The following is a 19,528-nucleotide window of genomic DNA, read 5'->3' on the forward strand; positions in this document are numbered from 1 at the left end:
CTAATCACTTTGTTAAACCCCTAAAATTAATATAATATTGTATGTCAAATGTAGTCGAAAAATAATTATTTTTAAAAAGAGAGACAGAGATACAAATTATCAACATAAGTAATGAAAGAGAAAGTACCACTATAGATTTTATACATGTTAAAATAAGGGACTATCATGAACAATTTTTACTAATGAATTCAACAGCCTGGATAACATGGATAAACTACTGAAATACACAAATAAGCATAATTTACTTAAGAAACAAAAATGCAAATCCCAGTCCTGATTTTTTAATTAAATTTGCAGTTGAAAACCTTCTCACCAAAAACAGACAAATCTCATTGTCTAAGTGCCTTCACTGGTGGATTCTACCAAATATTTAAGAAAGATAATGCCAACACTATGCAAATCCTTCTAGAAAACCAAAGAAGGGATACTTCTCAACTCATTCTATGAGGCCAGCATGAATTTGATAACAAAATCAGACAAAGACATAGCAAAAACAAAAAATCGATAAATATTCCTCATGAACATAGATGCAAAAATTCGCAATGAAATTTTAGCAAATCAAATGCCACATCATATACCATGACCAAGTGATTTATTCCACAAATGAAAGTTTGATTTAACATTCAATAATTAATCAATATAATTCATTATACAAATAAACTAAAATATATATATGATCATCTCAACTGACATAGAAAAAGCATCTGACAAAAACAATTTTCATTCCTAACAGAAACTTTCAGCAACCAAAAATAGAAGGGAACTTCCTCAATTATATAAATGGCATGTAAAAAAAAAACAAAAAAACAAAAAACACAACTATACCTAAAATCTTACTTAATAGTAACATGCTTTCCCCCCTAAGATCAGGAACAGGGCAAAGATAGCCACTCTCACTACTTCTATTCAACACAGTACTAGAGGTGTTAAGCAGTTCAATTAGAGAAGAAAACAAACCAAAAAGAAACCATTCCAATTGGAATGTCTCTATTTACAAAACAAGATGACCATCTACATAGAAAATCCAATGGAATATACAAAAAAAAAAAAAAAAAAAAACCCTATTAAAATTAATAAGTGACTTGAGTAAGGTTTCAGAATACAAAATAAATATTAAAAAAATAATAGCATACTAGTAATAAGTGACTGAAAATTAAAATTTTAAAATCAATACCACTTACATTTTAAAATCAATACCATTTAAAATAAGCATCAGAAGATATGAAATAGTGATAAAATGACAAAAGATATGTAAGACTTGTTCACTGAAAACTAACAACATTGCTGAAGAAAATTAAAGAAGACCTAAATAAATGAGTACATCCATATTGGCTGGTGGGGAGGAAGATGGACCAGCATGATGTACCTAGCATGAATGACCTAGCGAGGTAAGAAAGATGCCTGTATAAAAGCAGCCTGGGGAGAAACAAGATGGCGGAGGAGTAAGTGGAAGCTACACTAACTTCCTCCTAGAACTAGTCTGTATTTACAATGTAATTTTGGAGAAATCATCTGGAATAACCAACCGAACACCAGCTGGAGAGAAGTCTTATAACCACGGAGAGACAGAAAAGGCCGCTACATCACAACGTGACCGGTAGGGAGTGCGGAGACCTGGAAGGGCTGGCTGGCATCACACGGGTGGCAGCTGAAGGGACTGAGAAACAGCTCAGCAGCCAGGGATTCCCCCTGAGAAAGGCAGGGTCTAAACCCCCAGCTGGGCTTCCCAGCCTACAGCAACAGAGTGGAAAGTAAAATAGTATCCAGCTGAGAAAAGCGAAAAGCCACAGGGTTTCTTGTTAGCCGGAAAGAAACAGCTGGAGAAAAAGAGCTCTTAAGCGGATCACATATGAAAATATTCTGCCCCCACTTACCCTGGGCACAAGCAGAGGGAAGACAGAGAGGACTGGAAATGCTTGGGGAGAGTTTGGTGTGGTGGCTTTGAGGGGAGAGCTGGGGAAGCGGCCGGGTGGGTCCCAGTGCTGACTCATCCCCACACTGCAGGCAGACCATTCCCGGCCAAGTGGTGTCAGCCTGAGGGGAAGCAAAGGCCCTGCCTACAGGAATTAAGCTGCCACACCCACGGTCCTTAAGCCTGACAGCTAATCACAGATTGAGTAGATTATCAACTAAAGGAGACACACAAAGGCAGTAGATCCCTGGAAGTCTCCAACAGGCTGCCTAGGCCCAGACTGGTACAGGATCTGACGCCACCAGGGGCAGATCCAGGAAGTGCAGATCGTTCTAAGAAGCACCAACAAACAATAGGAGTCACAAAAATGGGGAGACAGAGAAACAACCCCCCATCGAAAGGAAAGGCAGAGTCCCCAGAAAGAGTGCTAAATGAAATAGAGGGGAGCCAACTATCAGATATGGAATTGAAAGAGCATGGATTATGGAGAAGCTCAATGAGCTCAGCGGAAACTACAAAGAACTCCAGAAAAACTACAGTGAACTCCAGAAGAACTATAAGGAACTTACTGAGAATTATACCAGCATCAAAAAGGACATGGAAGCTATCAATAAGAGGCAAGAGGAAATGAAGAATACGATCTCTGAATTGAAGAACACAGTAGAAGGAATTAAAAACAGGCTAGAGGAAGCAGAAGATCAAATCAGCGAGCTGGAGGACAATGTAGACAAAAACTCACAGACAGTGCAACAAAATGAAAAAAGATGAACAAGACTGAAGAGGCTCTAAGACAGCTGCAGGACAACATGAAACGTAATAATATCCGTATCATAGGAATTCCAGAAGGAGAAGAAGAAGAGCAAGGGATAGAAAACCTCTTTGAAAAACTAATGACAGAAAACTTCCCTAACATGAGGAGAGAAAGAATCATGCAAGTCCAGGAAGCTCAGAGGGTCCCAATGAAGATGAACCCCAACAGACCCACTTCAAGACACATCATAATTAAAATGGCAACATTCAAAGACAAAGAGAGAATCCTAAAAGCAGCAAGAGAGAAACAACTAATAACATACAAGGGAGCTCCAATAAGGCTATCATCAGATTTCTCAGCAGAAACACTACAAGCCAGAAGGGAATGGCAAAAAATATTCCAAGCAATGAAAAACAAAGGCCTACAACCAAGAATACTCTACCCAGCAAGGCTCTCATTCAAAATGGAAGGTGAAATAAGGAGTTTCCAAGACAAAAGAAGGCTAAAAGAATACATCTCCACCAAACCAGCATTGCAAGAGATACTAAAAGGTCTGCTTTAAGAAGATGAAGAAACAGAGAGAGACAGAGAGGAACACGAGTACAAAGGGGGAAAATGACAATGAATAAGTACTGAAAGAAAGAAGGAACTTCTACCATTTACAACAACATGATTGGAACTAGAGAGAATTATGCTTAGCGAAATAAGCCAGGCAACAAAAGAAAATTACCTTATGCTATCACCTGTTACAGGAAACTAATGAACAACACAAACAATGAGCAAAATTGAACCAGAGGTATGTAAACAAGGAATAAACTAACAGTAACAAAGGGGGAGATGGGAGGGAAAGAAGTGGTAAGAAGGGGAAGGGTCTAGTCAAAGAACATGTATAAATGACCCACGGACATGGACAACTGGGTGGAGACTGAATGTGGAAGAAGGGCGGGGCAGGGTGCAGGGAAGCAAGAGGGGGAAAAAAGTGAGACAACTGTAATGGAAAAACAAACAAACAGGAAATTTTTTAGTGGGGGGAAAAAATAAAAATATAAAGAATAGAAATGCAAGTTCAGTGAATATTAGAAGGACAAGGATTTTCCTTCACACTGTATATTTTTCTCCCTATCTGATCCCTCCAGAATTTGGCATTCTAAAGAAGTAAGTAATGACCTAACTTTCTTTGCATAAAACTAATAAGACCAGTTGTTAATAGAGGGGTTTTTTTTTCTTTTTTAACTAAGACTTTGACTGGAATGTCATGCCTAAAGGAGACATGCTTGGGCTTTGGTTGTTACCAAAAAGCCCTGAGGAACTGGGACTGACTTTCAAAGGTAATAAAAGTCCACGAGATAAAAGGCCTGGTACCTTGGTTGAATGTGTGGTCCATGGCAATCTTTCCAGGGAAGGAACGAAGGTTGTTTTCCTGAAAGATGGCTAGAAGGGACCTTAAGGCACAATGGAAAACCAGGAGGACCTGGAAAAGACAGGTGTTTATAGGCAAGGCTGAATGCCAGGTATGTGGATCTGCTTCTGTGCCTTGAAGGGGAGACCGAAGGTCACCCTAAATGTTCCTTGTGTAAGTTCCAGCAAAGCAGAACTAAAGATCATAAGTGATCATTTGCTGCTCTTGTTGTGTTTATGCAAATGAACAGGATAAATTAAAAAATGGACTTAATGCAGTCCCTTTAATGACAAGGAGGGTAATCTTAGGGAGAAAAATCACTATTCAAAGAAGATCACAATGCCCAGTGGTAGACTATAAAGTAGTGCAACTAACCGTCTTTAAAGTTTCTTTTCATTTAAAACTTGTTTTCATTTGAAAGTTAAACTATGTCTGTGGCATTATCAAAGATCTTTAATTTACAGGCAAGAAGAATGTCAAATGCCTTGCAACTGGATGTCTTTCCGATAAGACAGTCCTACAGATTTAGAGACTTGTATGTGGGTTATGTTACATAAATTAACATGTGTTTTCTGTTTTCAAAGGGCATAAGCCTACGATCTCATTACCTGAGTGATTGTCTGTACGTATAGGCCTCACTTAATCCTGTCTGCATCGCTGCCTCCTGAGACTCAATGGTTTGGCTGAACTAAGTGGCTGGGTTGGTGAAGAACAGGGTGGTCTGTGGGCTTCACTTTAAAACTGGTTTCTCTTTTCTATCCTAATGGCTTGGACAGAAAGAGCCCAGAGGCCTGAGAGGGGGGAAACCTAAAATATTTCCCTCAGTCCAAACTAAGTATAATGGGCAAAAGGGTTTTGGACAGGTGAGATGTACCTGACATACCTTCCTCCAAAGAAGCCCTTATTTTCCCTAATGTGGGACATTGAAAAATTAATACCTGTCTTTTGTCATCTAGTGGTTACGGATTAAATGATGTCCTTTAACCCTGTTGCCCCCAGTATACAACAAGGATGCCAGCCTGTTAAACCAAGCATGCCGTTGTTCAGAGACAGCCAACCAACCTGGAGTCTGCACGATCCTTCCCCTTGTGGGAAGGCCACCCTCCCCTCCACACCCCCACTCTTATTAGGGATTTCTTGACCCACGGGTAGGTAGGACGACGACCATGTCCAGCTTGAAGCAGCTAGAGGAGCTCGAGACCTTCGTCCATTGTCTTTTATAAGATTGTAAAGGGTCTTAAGTCTGAGAGGGAGGGATTGTTATTTTTTATTGTTAAAATATTTAACTAATTAATTAATTATTTTTTAAAAAGAAGAAGAAGAATATATGAAAGGGTGAGGCAGGAGAGCTTGTATGTACGACCCACGGGCATGGACTTGGAGAGGGGATTGTTGGGGAAGGAGGGTGCTGGGCGGAGGGGAGCAAAGGGGAAAAAATTGGAACTATTGTAACAATATAATCAATAAAATATACTTTAAATAAATAAATAAAAGCAGCCTGGTATGGAATATCAGAGCCAAACAGGGACGAGGAGGGCATTCAGGCAGGACAGCAGCATGCCACGGAGTATTAAAGCCCCAGTGGAGTATGGAAGATACATATGGGGGGCGGGGGGTGACTCAGTGTGTGGTGCTGGCACTCCAGCAGGGTAAAGGGCTGCAGTGACAACAATAAGGTGATTAGCTTTGAAAGGGGAACTGATCAAATAAATAAGTATACTAAAAATAATGTGTCAGGTTACTCAATAGTAATGAGGACACAAAGCATACAGACCTTGGCTTCTAAATAATATTCTTTATCCCCTAAAAGCATGGTTTCTTAGAAAAATGGCTGATTCCAGGGCTACAGGAAAGTATAAGATGAGTCTGAAGAATATCTCCTTTTGCTAGTAAGAAAGTATGCAAAGAATTAAGGAGACATGTTAAAAGGACACAAAAGTCAGGTTAATGGGCTCCATCGGTATCCTTCTGGATAATTTGAGCAACAAAATAAATAAAACTAACAAATTATGACCCATCAGATAACATTTAAAAACATGAGTCCATACTGACATAAAAAAATTAATTGAAAGTTTGATTAAAAATGATGAATTCACATAACTACAAATTATCTCCCCACAGAATTTTTCATTACAAAGGAACAAAAGAGTAACTTTACAATGGAAAGGTCTGGCAGACACCATCTCAATGAAGTCATCAAAGTGGACATTATTAGTGATAGGACAAATCAAATTTATCTACCACCTGATAGAATGCAATGAGAACAATAGTACTACTTTTGTGATATCCCAACCAAAAACATATAACATGAATCTAATCATAAGGAAATACAGACAAACCCAAATAGAGAGGCATTCTACATAATAAATGGTCTGTAATCTTCTAAAGTGATATGGTCATGAAAGTCAAGAGAAGACTAAGGATAATTCCAGATTGAAGAAGACTAAAGAGACATGAGTACTAAAAGCAGGTCATGATTTAAACTGGATTCTTTTGCTATAAACAACATGATTAAGAAAACTGGTAAAATTTGAATCAAGTATGAGAATTACATGATACTAATCTAACAATATTAATTTCTATTTTATGTTGCATTGTGGCTGCACAGGAGAATATCTTTATTTGCAGAAAATCACACTAAAGTATTTGGGGATGGAGGAGCATCATGTCAGCAACTTACTTTCTACTGGTTCAGGAAAAAAACAAGTTATTAATACTGAGCTTGAGAATGTTTACAAATAAAATTTTAAATACCACAAAATAAATTTGAATATAACAAAATTTACTATACAACAAAAAAATACTAACTATACAAAGTTAATGGATAAGCCATGTATTGAAAAAACAATCTGCTGGATATAACAGGAAAAGATATCCAAAGTATGGAATGAATTCTTATAAATGGGAGGGAAAATAGACAATCTAGGAGAAAAATGAGAAAAGTACAGGATGGGGCAAAAGTAGGTTTACGGTTGTTCATGTGAAAAATAATACAATAATTAATAAATTATAATACAAGAATAAATTCTGTATTTTGTGTACTCACAACTGTAAACCTACTTTGTTCCACCTTGTATATAAAAGAAAATCCAAATGTCTGAAAACCAATCTCACTAGTAATCAAAGAAATCAAAATTGGAATAGTGATCTATCATTTCATAATCATCAGATTTGCAAAAACCAAAAAGTTTGATGTTATTAAAAGAGATGATGTTATTAAAAGGTGGAGTAACAAGAAGTCCCATAAATGCTGTTGGGAGTCTAAAGTTGGTAAATCACTTTGGAGAGCAATATCTAGTTAAGATAAAAAGTATTTATATTCTATCTTTCATCCAACTGATCTCCTCCTTCTAGGTATAAATTCTAGACCAGCAAAACTGGCATTACCTCAAAGCTTGGAACAGATGAAGACTCTCAGAAATGACCCCTGACCTACTGAATCAGAATCTATATTTAACTAATCTCCATGTGATTTGTAATCATAGCAACATTTGAAGAGCACTATTCTCAAGAAACATTGAATATATGCCCAAAGAGACATGAACAAGGATATTTATTACACCATTGTCTGCATGGCAAGCAACTGGAAACATGCCAAATGTCCCTCATAGTACAGTCAGGTTAGTTATCCTTTAATAACAACAATCAAAAAGATCTCAGTAGCTTAAAACAAAGATTTATAATTTATTCATGTTCTACATCTGTAGCAGGTTGGCAGGGAAGCTCTGCTTATTATAAATACTCAGGAATTCAATCACCATATTGAAAGTTACCATTTGTCATGGCCAAGGAAAAATTGAATTCTGGAAATTAACTGCTAAACCCAAAAGTAACACTCATCAGTTCTGCTCACATCTTATCAACCAGAAACAGTCACACAGCCCAAGAGAACCCAGGAAATACAACCCCAGTATGTGCCAAAAGAAGGTTCAGCTAGAAATATTGGTGAATAGCACTTATGACAACCACTAGAACTATGACAGGAAATGTGAATGATTCATATAATGGACTACTCTAGAGCATTTAAAATAAATGAACTAGATCTATATCACTAAACAGTTCCAGCCAAGATGGGGGCATAGGTAGACATGCTGCATCTCCCTCCACAACCAAGAAGGAATACAACTACCTCAATACTAGAGACAACCAGAAGTTCCAGATAACCAAGCTGCATGGAAGTCTAATACACAAAGATATAATGAAGAAATACACATCCAGACAGGTAGGAGGGGCGGAGCCAGGGCAGAGAGGAATTGATGTGGAGGCAGCTGGGGTTGGCCAGCAGAAAGCGCAGTCACATATTTTAAAAAGTAGGGAGGGACCCTGGGGAGTGCTCCCAGCACCAGACCAGACCACACAGCTCACGGTTCCAGCACCAAGGAAAATAAAGCCTCATTCCTTCTGACTATGAAAACCAATGGGGGTTGAGGCAGAGGAAGAAATTGCTGATCTCTCAGCACAGCCTGCTTGTTTAGAGGGCCCCCACAATCCTAAGACGTCCACAAACCCACCTACCCTGGGAACCAGGGCAACAGCTAGAGGGACACCAGTCCCATTTGTGAAGCGGGAAAAGTGCCTGGGAAAGGGGTGAGTGCTGAGCAAGTGGCATTGTTCCCTCTCAGACCCCTCCCCCACACATAGAACCACAACGTGGTAAAATGAGTCGCCCATACTGACGAATACCTAAGGCTCCTCCCTTACAACATAACAAGTGCAACAGCTCTACTACCTAAGACACAGAGACAAACCAACACAGGAGCCTGTCAAGTTGAGGAGACAGAGAAGTATGGCCCAAAGGAGGGAACAGATCAAGATTCCAATGGGAGAACTGAGCAATGAGGAGATAGCCAACCTAACAGGTGTAGAGTTCAAAACACTGATGATAAAGATGCTCATGGAATTGACAGATATGCTTGAGTACGGCAAACACAGAAGGGAAGAAGGGAAGGCTATGCTAAGTGAAACAAAGGAAAATCCACATGAAACTAAAGGTGAAGGTAAGAAAACCGGGGTTCAAATCAATGATTCGGAACATAGGAAGAAATAAACAGTCAACCAGCACAAAATGAGGAAACAAGAATTGGAAAAAATGAGAAGAGGCTTAGGAACCTCTGGGACAACTTTAAATGTGACAATATCCAAATCATAGGGGTGCCAGAAGTAGAAGAGGAAGAGCAATAAATTAAAAACTTATTTGAAAAAATAATGAAGGAAAACTTCACTAATTTGGCAAAGGAAATAAAACCACAAGTCCAGAAAACAAAGAGAGTCCCAAACAAGTTGGATCCAAAGAGGACCACACTGAGATACATCATAATTAAAATGCCAAAGGTTAAAGATAAAGAGAGAATCTTAAAAGCAGCAAGAAAGAAGAAGAGTTACCTACAAAGGGACTCCTATAAGACCATCAGCTGATTTCTCAACAGAGACTTTGCAAGCAAAAAGGGACTGGTAAGAAGTATTCAAAGTGATGAAAAACAGGGACTTACAACCAAGATTACTCTACTCAGCAAAGCTATCATTGAGAATGGAAGGGCAGATAAGGTGCTTCCCAGACAAGGTAAAGCTAAAGGAGTTCATCATCACCAAGCTATTATTATATGAAATGTCAAAGGGACTTTCTTAAGAAAAAGAAGATCAAAACTATGAACACTAAAATGACAACAAACTCACAACTATCAACAACTGAATCTAAAAAATAAAAACAAAATCCAACTAAGCAAACCAGAATAGGAACAGAATCATAGGTATAGGGATCATTTGGAGGGTTATCAGCTGGGAGGGGGAAGGGGGAGAAATGAGGAAATGGTGCAGGGACTAAGAAGCATAATGGGTTGGTACAAAATAGACAGGGGGAAGTTAAGAATAATATAGGAAAGGGTGAAGCCAAAGAACTTATACGCACGACACATGGACATGAACTAAGGGGGCTGGGATTGCTGAAGTGAAGGGGGGTACTGGGCATAGGGGAGCAAAAGGGGAAAACATTGGGACCACTGTAACAACATAATCAATAAAATACACTTAAAAATACAAAATAATACAAAAATTTATACATACTAAAAACATGGAGTAAAAGGACACATCAAATTTATGATACTGGTTTCCTCAAGGGAGTAAGAAAAGAAACAGGATGGAGGAAGGGAACATAAGTTATATCTGTATTTTTAAAAAGGCATAACTTTATCTCTTTCGGTCCATATATGTTTATATACATATACACACACACACACATATACACAAAATCTGTCCAGAAAGTATCCATCCATGTAATATGAAAAATAGAGGCATTTATTGAAGATACAGGATACAAGAAACAATGTACATAGGACATTGACACCTCAGTCCCCTTCAAAGTAGGCACCTTGGGACCTCACACATTTTTCCCAATTGCCATCAGCTGCTCGGTTGTATTTTCCTGAATCTCATCAACCATCTGAGGTCTGCTCCCTTTCAAAGGTGATTTTTAATTTTGGGAAAAGCCAGAAGTCACAGGGTGCTAAATCTGGACTGTAGGCGGGCTGAGTCACCTGGGTTATTTCATATTTTGCCAAAAAACTCTGCACAAGACGTGATGCATGGACGGGCATGTTGTTGTGATGAAGCTGTCGATCGCCAGTTGCCCATAGCTGCGGTCTTCTGAATCATCTGAATAGTTTCCGTGCGGAATATTCAAGCCTAATGAAAGATTTGATGCAGATTTGTTGCTCTACTCACTCAGTCATTTTGAATGCAAGGGCCACACAGTACACGTGCTCACTCGATGGTGTCTACAGCCCCCACTAACTAGTAGTACAGTGAAGTTGTCATTGTTCATGCATGCGCATTCCAGTCCACTCTCCTTGGCTGCCAGGTTATATCATTATATCATACAAACAATGATTGGACTTTTCCCAGACAGACCTCATATATGTTTTCTTTTACATATATTTGAAACAAAAAAGGAAAACTTAAATCTTTGTTAATTCAGAGAAATCACACAAGTGTTCTTTTATTCTCTGTAATTTTAGAACTTGACAAAAAGATTGTCAGGAAAATCATACTCCCTTCATATCTCATATTTTTCTACCTATGTTATTTTATGTGAACAGGTCCTCCTAGAGAGAAGAAGGGAGTATGGGAAACAATCCTAAGAAATAATTAAAATTTTGATGCCTCGTACTTAAGCTTTAAAATGCTTAAGTATATAGAATTTTTATTCACAATATTTCTATTATTTTGAAACTGATATTAAATGCATTTTAATTCCATACTTTTCCCCTCAAAACGTAGGTAATATTAAGATTCCTAGATGTGTCCTATTTATCCTGCAGCTTCACATCCTCCCCCATCACACTACATGGCACCCCAAGGCAGAGAGGGTGGGGATGCTTCCTCTAGTTTGGAAAGAAGAGCCAAAAAGTCACTGTAGAGTTTCCTCTGGAATAAACAGGATAAAAAACAACACACAAAAGAGAAATCCTCTGAACTTAACCTTGACCTTGCCCCTTGTGATGGTTAATTTTATGTGTCAAGTTGGCTAGACCACTGTACCCGTATATTTGGTCAAATATCCCAGATATTTCTGTGAAGGTATTTTTAGATGAGATTATTAACGCTTAAATCAATAGACGGTTTGTAAAGAAGATTGCTCTCCATAATGTAGGTGGGCTTCATTCATTTGAAGGTCTTAACAGAAAAAAGGTCATCTTTCCCTAAGGAAAAGGGAATTCTGCCAGCAGACTGCCTTCAGACTCAGACTACAGTCAATATTTACTCTCCCCTGATACTCTAGCCTATCAGCCTGCTCTGCAGATTTTAGACTTAGACTTTGCAACCTCCATAATCATGTAAACCAATTCTTTAAAGTGGCCTCCCCTCTCCCTCTGCAATCTGTCTCTCTGTCTCTGTCTCTCTGTCTCTCTCTCTTTCTGTTGGTTCTGTTCCAGAACCAGTAACTATTTATCTACTACAAAGCATGTTTCTCAAACCAACTACCACTAAAACAGTTATATGTTTTTCCCCTGACAAAATACATCAGCATACCACTAGTATATGTAAGTATCAGGATGAATCAATAGATATACAAAAGGTTAGAGAAGATGTTATACAAACTTAATTATTTTCAAAAGGTTATGCTAAATATATACCTTAAAGGTATTTTAAATAACAGAAATTTTAGATAACAAAAATTATTGAATAAAAAAAAAAACTTACCTTTTCGTTTTCATCTGGTCCCTCAGTTTGCTATACATCTCCAGGACTGTAAGAAACGTAGGGGAAAAGTACACATGCATTATTTAGTGAAGTGAAAGACTAATTAAAACTAAAGAAATTGCATCAAGAATCCTAAACCATTTCCAGTTTCTCACCTGGAAGACACAGCATTAATTTATCAACAGTGGCAGAAATATTTCTCTGTTGTAGTCGACACTGCTTCAGCTCTTCCATTGCTATTACCAGCTTGGCAAGAGGGGAAAAAACTGAATTATGCCAATAGCTGTAAATAAAAAGCTTTCAGTCACATTTTTTAACCCTGTGTTCAAGTCATCAGAAAATCCCAGTTTCACAGTAAGACCTGCCAAGTGGGCTAAGGAACTGCCTTTCTCAACCAGTGAAACATTGCTGCATGATTTCCTACTTTCTCCTCAAGATACATACTACATATGAGAAAAGGCTAGGTAAAATGAAATCCTGAAACTCAGAGGCTATCCAAGAGAAAACAAAAATTTTCATATTTTCTCCAAACCCTATTCAGATTCTTTATGATTCATGGTTTCATCACTCTTCTGAGAAGGTCCTCTTTTTCTTTTATTGGTGTTAGAGTACTGTAATAATCCTTCCTACACAGCTTCAAATGAGTCTTGAAAATAATCACAACTAAATCTCTATTTCAACAAATAAACCATACACTTAGAAGTGTGCTTTTCTAAAAATTCCAGTTTAATGAAGAGTAACTCACTTTTTCTCCCATAGCTGTTTTAAAGATTTTGGTCTGAAGTCATACCACAACAAAACTAAAAGAAACTACACTCTCTGCATAATTTAAAATATGTGACAAACCTTCAAAAAGCACTAATCTATCAACATAGCCTCTGGTGGTATTCTCATACCCATAACTAAAAATGTTATCTGCTAGATACCATGCAAAAAAGAACAAAAGATAATGGCCCTGATTAAGTCACTGATAAAACAACTAATCTTAAAGATTATTAAAATTAAACAGTAAGTATTAAGCAATAAGAAAGGCACATGATACACAGGAGAGAAACTGGACTACAGACAGATCAGAAAACTTCAGTTTTAGTCTCAGCCTTTCCATTTACTATGTAAACTTCAGCAAATCCTCTGTTTTAGTTTCCTCATCAATAAAATAGTAGTAATACCTGTCCTGACTTAGTCATTAGTCTGCCATGAGGATCAAGTGAGAAAATGGATATAAAATAAACTTGTAAACTGTGACAATTTAAATGATGAGCAGATCCATTAATGGCATCGATGATTCATTTTTTAACAATTGCTTATGGAGCACCCACTTTGTTCCAGTCACTATTTAGAAAGAAAGAGGGGATACAGCAATAAATAAAACAAACAAAAATTTCTGACATCATGGAAATTAATGGAAGGAGACAGACTGTAAACAAATATATAAGTAAAAATATATACTATCACAGTATGAGAGATGCAATGGAGAAAAATAAAGCAAGAAAGGTAAAAAAAGAACACAGGGGATTGAGAGTGAAACTGAAGTTTCAGTTAAAGTGGTTAGAAAATGCCTCATTAAGGATCTAACAAAACAGAAAAGTCTGAGGTAGGTAAATATCGGGAAAGGAGTGTTCCCGGAACAGGGAGCAGCACTATCCCTAAGATGATTACCCAAGTGATTGGAAAACACAGCTAAGGAAGGTTACATCCTCTCTCATTAAGCTTTCTAGTGGCTATATCCATTTAATTAAGATAAACAGTAGGAGAAGCAACAATAATATCCAAATCTCTCCAATACACTGCTTATGGTCTTACAAGCCACTAAATCAGAACACAGTCATCAAAAGAGATTGACAGAAAACAGAAAAGGTTTTTTCAAAAGGTAAACTGGCCTTACTTCCTTTCCCTCATGTTGTAGTTTTCTATTAGTATCCATCACTTGATTCTGTGGAGAGAAGACAATTTAAACTCATAAAAACAAACATTTAGACAAATTGTATAAGATCAAAATTTACAGCAAAAGCACCGAGTATAAGTATCCAGATAGTTTCAGTATTCCACAACATTTTGACTTAGTCGCATCCTCTCCTGTTTAAACTATGTGAACTTTTCTACTAAATGTTGCATGGCCTTTTCAACAATGAAAAGAAAAATTCACTAAGAGGTACATTCTATTTAGAATATTCCAAATGATACTGTAACAACTAAAGATTGTATTTTAATTTTGAAAAAAGGAAAAAGAAAAAGTAACCCACAAATAACCTTACCATCTCTATTATGTGCAGAAAGAACAAATTTTATCATAGCTATTCCTCACTTCATTAATGTATATTCCTGGAAAACCAGGGCATAAATTGAACTTTTTAACTCAAGTCAAATTTACTCTATTATTCTAATTTTGGAAAGTGTTTTATCTTAATTCTTTTTGGATCACTAATTCTTAACAGCCCCTACTGCTTCCATAGTCCCATTTTTCTAAATTTTTTCTAAGTTAATCTCTCCATCAACTACTCAAAACTATGTGAATAGCCTTAAAATTATCTAGAGTTCATAATTTAAAGGAACTAGTGTTACAGAAACAGGGGAGTCCAAAAATCCCCAGAGTTTGCTGCTGGGGGATGGGGAGAAGTAAGCAGCTTTTCAAATGCTTCCACATGCCTGAGGCTGGTGGCTAGTGTCTTTCTTATGCAAATGGATTTAATGCATCCAAAGCCTCAGGCAGATGGGAGGAGTCTTGAACCAGGGGACGGTATGGAAAAAGCACACAGAGCCTACGTAAAGTTCTGTGAATGGTCAGAACTGTTTGCAACGCCCACTGCGTCAGATGACGCAGTCAGGGATATATAAGCAGCTGCAGACATTTTAGCTCAGACTCTCTCGGACTCTCGCGCTCGGACTCTCTCAGACCCTCTCTCTGGCTCTCGCTCGTGCTCTCTCTCTGAGACTCTCGCTCTGAGACTCTCTCAAGCTCTCGTTCGGGCTCTGGCTCTCACTGGCACTCTGGCTCTCGCTCTGGCGCTCTGACTCGGGCTCTCACTCTAGCTCTCGGGCTCTCTCGCTCTCTCGCTCTCGTGTGCTCCCTCCACGTGGCTTGGTGAAGGGGCCTTCTCCATGTGGCTTGGAGAAGGGGTCTCCAGGCTGCTTTAAGAGGCTCTCGCCATGCAGTTTTGAGAAGGAGAGAAGATCCATGCGGTTTGCAGGAAGAAGGCAGTTTGCAAGGAGGCTGAGAATCCAGGCGGTCCTGCATTGAGAGCTGGAGGGCACCACAGCACAGAAAGGACCTCCCCAATCAGATTGAATGATTGGCAGCTGCTGGTAAAGCTGAACTGTGTTTGGAAAGCAGGGAAACGGTTTCTCTGACTTTCCTAAAACTAGCCTGGTTTGGAAGGGGGGAGGCAAGGATATGTGTTTGTGGGTATTTTAAAGAGCATAAGACTTAACAACAGAAATCCGCAAATAACTAAATCTATATAACTGTTAAATAAACAATTCTTTTTCTTTTCACCAAACTCTGGTATTGAGAGTTATAATTTTGGCGGCGGGCAATCGGGCCCCTAACTAAAGAGCCCATGGGTTTGTTTTCAACTGGAGCAGCCCAGGGGTTCTGTAACACTAGCACCACTTTTTTGAGTATTTACTTTTGAAGACTCAAGTGATATTTTAAAAAGTACACAGAACAGTAATTTCCTCACCATTTAGATATTATAAAAACATGACCAATATTAACTTCTAAAGCTTTCTTTAACAGAGGCTTTCTACCCTTCTACCAGTAGCTGTCACGCCTTATGCTTTTAAGGCATTCCCTTAACCCAGAATTTCTTATTATATCCCTTAGAACACCAAGAAATGTTAATAGGTACTCTGTACATGCACACAGAGGTGCACATGTACACAAGCACACACACACACTATGTATGGGAAATATCACTAAACAGGTGAGTTTACTGAGGACTTCTTTACATCTTTTATATTCTACATGCACTGTGAATGCCCAAGAAGGGGATCTCATACAGAATCTTTTCCAATGTTATTTAACATAACAACCTTTTATTCAGGCTCATATCAAGAAACTAGGTTTGTTTCATTTGTTTGTTTGTTTGTTTGTTTTGCCCAAGCTTAGTGACTCAGTTAACTGGAGCATCATCTCATACACCAAAAGGCTGCAAGTTCGATCCTTCGTCAGGGCATTCTGTCTCTCCCTTCTCTCCCTTCCTCTTTCCCTGAAAATCAATAAAAACATATCCTTGGGTGAGGGGAAGGAAAGAAGGAAAGAAGGAAGGAAGGAAGGAAGGAAGGAAGGAACTTTTGAAAACTTTGCCCTAAACTATACCTGGACTATCGTTTTCAGAGCAGATTACCACATGTACCCCCTTTCAAAGACAAAATGAAATCCAACCTCTTCCAGAACATCCTTACAAGTATCAAAAACAGAAACAAGAAACCCTCAAATTCCCTCTTGATTATTTTTTTAATAGCACCACATGTGAAACATTTGGTTTTATGTGACTGTGAGCTCAACATGTGATGTAGCCATCCAAATGATCTAAGACTACATTAACAGTGTTATCCAAAACAGGGGTCAGCAAATTGTTTTTGCAAGGGGCCAGGTAGATAGTCTGTTGCAACTACTCGACTCTGCCACTGTAGTAAGAATGCAGCCAAAAACACCATAAATGAAGCTGTGTTCCATAACTTGAATTACAAAAATAGGAAGCAAGCTGGATTTGGTCTGCAAGACATAGTTTGCTGATCTTTGGTCTAGAATAAGTGAGATGATAAGGCTTTAAGATCACACTATGAGTCCTGGCCAGTGTGACTCAGCTGATTGGAGTCTCGGCCTATCTGTCATGGGTTCAATTCCAAGTCAGGTCACATGCCTAGGTTCAGGTTTGGTATCCAGTCAGCGCATGTAGGAGAGACAACCAATCAATGTTTCTCTCTTACATCAATGTTCCTCTTTCTCTCTCTCTCTCCCTTCCTTCCCCTCTCTCTAAAATCAATAAGCATGTCCTCAAGTGAGAATTTTTTTTAAAAAGTTTTTTTAACATAACACTATGAGAATTACATTCAGATGCCATATTTTAGGAAAGCCACTGACAACTGAAACATGATTAGACGTGAGTATGTTTGAAGAGGGGGTCAAATATAACCACATGAAAACAGAGAAAGAAATTTTAAGCGGGAATGTTACCAGCACCCAGGGTTCTTTCAATCTCCAGTATAGACATGAAAAGAGATCACCAGAGACCAATACTGAGCCTGGTACATGGGCTGGAATGGATTGGCTGGAATCAAACCCAGATCACCCACATGGAGGGAAGAATTCTACCACTGAACCAACCTGAGGTCTTGGGAACTCCTAAAATGGAAATTAAGAGAGTTCACCACAGGAATAGGGCTCATTATATATATATATGGCCCTTGGCTGGTTTGGCTCAGTGGATTGAGCGTCGGCCTGCGAGCTAAGTGTCACTGGTTCGATCTTCCAGTCAGGGCACATCAGAGAAGGAAAACTCTGACTCCAAAAAACCTCCACTGCCTTGCGGCATACCTCTTCAGGGGAAAGGCTAAGGGAGTAAACCCCGACAGAAAATCCGGAGCCGGAGTCCCTAAGGCGGTTTGACGTTGTAGTCAACACCGGCAACTCCTGCGGCGCACCTGAAGCCAAGCTGTATTGACTCCGTCTTTCCCTTGGACCCTTCAGCTGCGAAGAGAGGGGGGGTCTGCTGCATGGGCAACAGCAGACCCTCCATATCACCCTGCCCAGGCTCTGTAGCTTCAGCTTCACTGGAGAGGACACTCCAGCGTCATCGCAAGATGTCGATTCAACACGGGAGGAGACAGATACCGTGTCACTCCCGAGTCGGACTGCACAGCCATTCTCGGCGGTGCAGATAGACTCTTAAGAAGCTACACCATCGTCTCTCGAGACGGACGGCTGCTGCCGAATATATATATATATAGCTCGAGCAAGCACCTAGGGAGACAATATTTAAAGGGAGAAAGAGAAGTATTACTCCTCAAACAAAAGCCAGAGGACAGTTTTAAAGAAGTATGGGTGAGAAAGATGACATCTATGTAGAAGCAGAGACTCTTGGACACAAGCAGTGTAACTATTGAATACATGCTTCTTCATGCACTGCATGTCTCATTAACACATTAAACCTCCACCAAGGGTTTGTTTGTGTTTTTTAACTATTATAATAAGGGTAAGGTCTCACAGCAATCGACCATTCTGGGGCTTAACTACACACGCGTTAGGATCAAGAAAATCTGTGCCAGAGAAAGTGGTACCTGGCACTAATTAGGTATAGTGTTTGAGGGGCAACCTATGGAAATTCCAGTCTTACCTAGGAGAGGCTCAGCCTATCTCACAAAGAGGGAAAACATCCTTTTGAAGACACTTTACACTAGACCAGGATACTATACACTATACACCACATGTGAACAACAGCTTTCCTTCAAACATGTGAAGAGCTATCAGAAGGTGGTGCCCTAAAAACAGCGCTTACTATTCAAACCAATAAATGGGTGTTACTAGAAAATAGAATGTCAGTTCAATATAAGAAAAAGCTATTAAATAATGTGAATAAAAATGGGGTAGGTTGCCTTGAGTAACAGTGTTATCCCTTTCAGAGCAGTTATTCAAGAATAATTTGATTAATTTTCATCCTAAACTGGAGATCTCATAGAATTCATCCTTCCATAAATACTACTAAATTTAGCCTCATTGTCTTTGCTAGAATATCTTGTTTACCATGTAAAGACAACATTTCTGAAACTTTTTATCTCAAACTCATTGTAAGAAATACATTTTACATTGCAGCCCAGTACACAAGTATAGGGAATACAGACATACACACACACACACACACACACACACACACACACACACACACTCAAAGCTGAAAAAAAATTTCAAGAAACAATGTTTACCTCTGCTGCATGTAATACACTTTATTATTTTCTAGTCTATTCTATTCTATTTCATTTTAATTCTCATTAAGAATATTGATTGTGGCCCACTGACTGACTTCATGAAAACCAGATTCTAAAACATATCCATAGGAGTCTAATAATGCCTCTGATAAGAAATTACTATTTCAATACTATTTTAACACAATAATGAGAAGAAACTTGGGGATGCTGGGTGGAGGGGGCAAAGGGGGGAAAACTGGGACAACTATAATAGCATAATCAATAAATATATATTTTTTTTTATTTTAAGACCGGTAATACCTAACTATTTGGTCAGGGGTATTGACCTCTTTTGCTTTAGATT

General features: G+C 38.7%; 1 protein-coding gene across 2 annotated transcripts in view; it reads right to left on the reverse strand.

Moving 5' to 3' along the window:
* The window catches only part of EXOC6B (exocyst complex component 6B), a 614,171-nt gene that overhangs the window by 515,623 nt on the left and 79,020 nt on the right, over window positions 1-19,528 (reverse strand). The window contains exons 3-5 of one of the 2 annotated variants that reach the window (XM_090281510.1): window positions 14,144-14,191; window positions 12,414-12,504; window positions 12,259-12,304 (exon numbers count right to left, since the gene is read on the reverse strand). In XM_090281510.1, the coding sequence (XP_090137636.1) occupies window positions 12,259-12,304; window positions 12,414-12,504; window positions 14,144-14,191 (185 nt within the window). Of the gene's footprint in view, window positions 1-12,258; window positions 12,305-12,413; window positions 12,505-14,143; window positions 14,192-19,528 lie in introns of those variants that run through there. The other variant, XM_090281509.1, reaches the window with a different exon arrangement.

The sequence above is a fragment of the Furipterus horrens genome, unplaced genomic scaffold, assembly GCF_987537825.1.
Source record: "Furipterus horrens unplaced genomic scaffold, mFurHor1.1.pri manual_scaffold_6, whole genome shotgun sequence".
In the NCBI taxonomy this organism is placed as follows: domain Eukaryota; kingdom Metazoa; phylum Chordata; class Mammalia; order Chiroptera; family Furipteridae; genus Furipterus; species Furipterus horrens.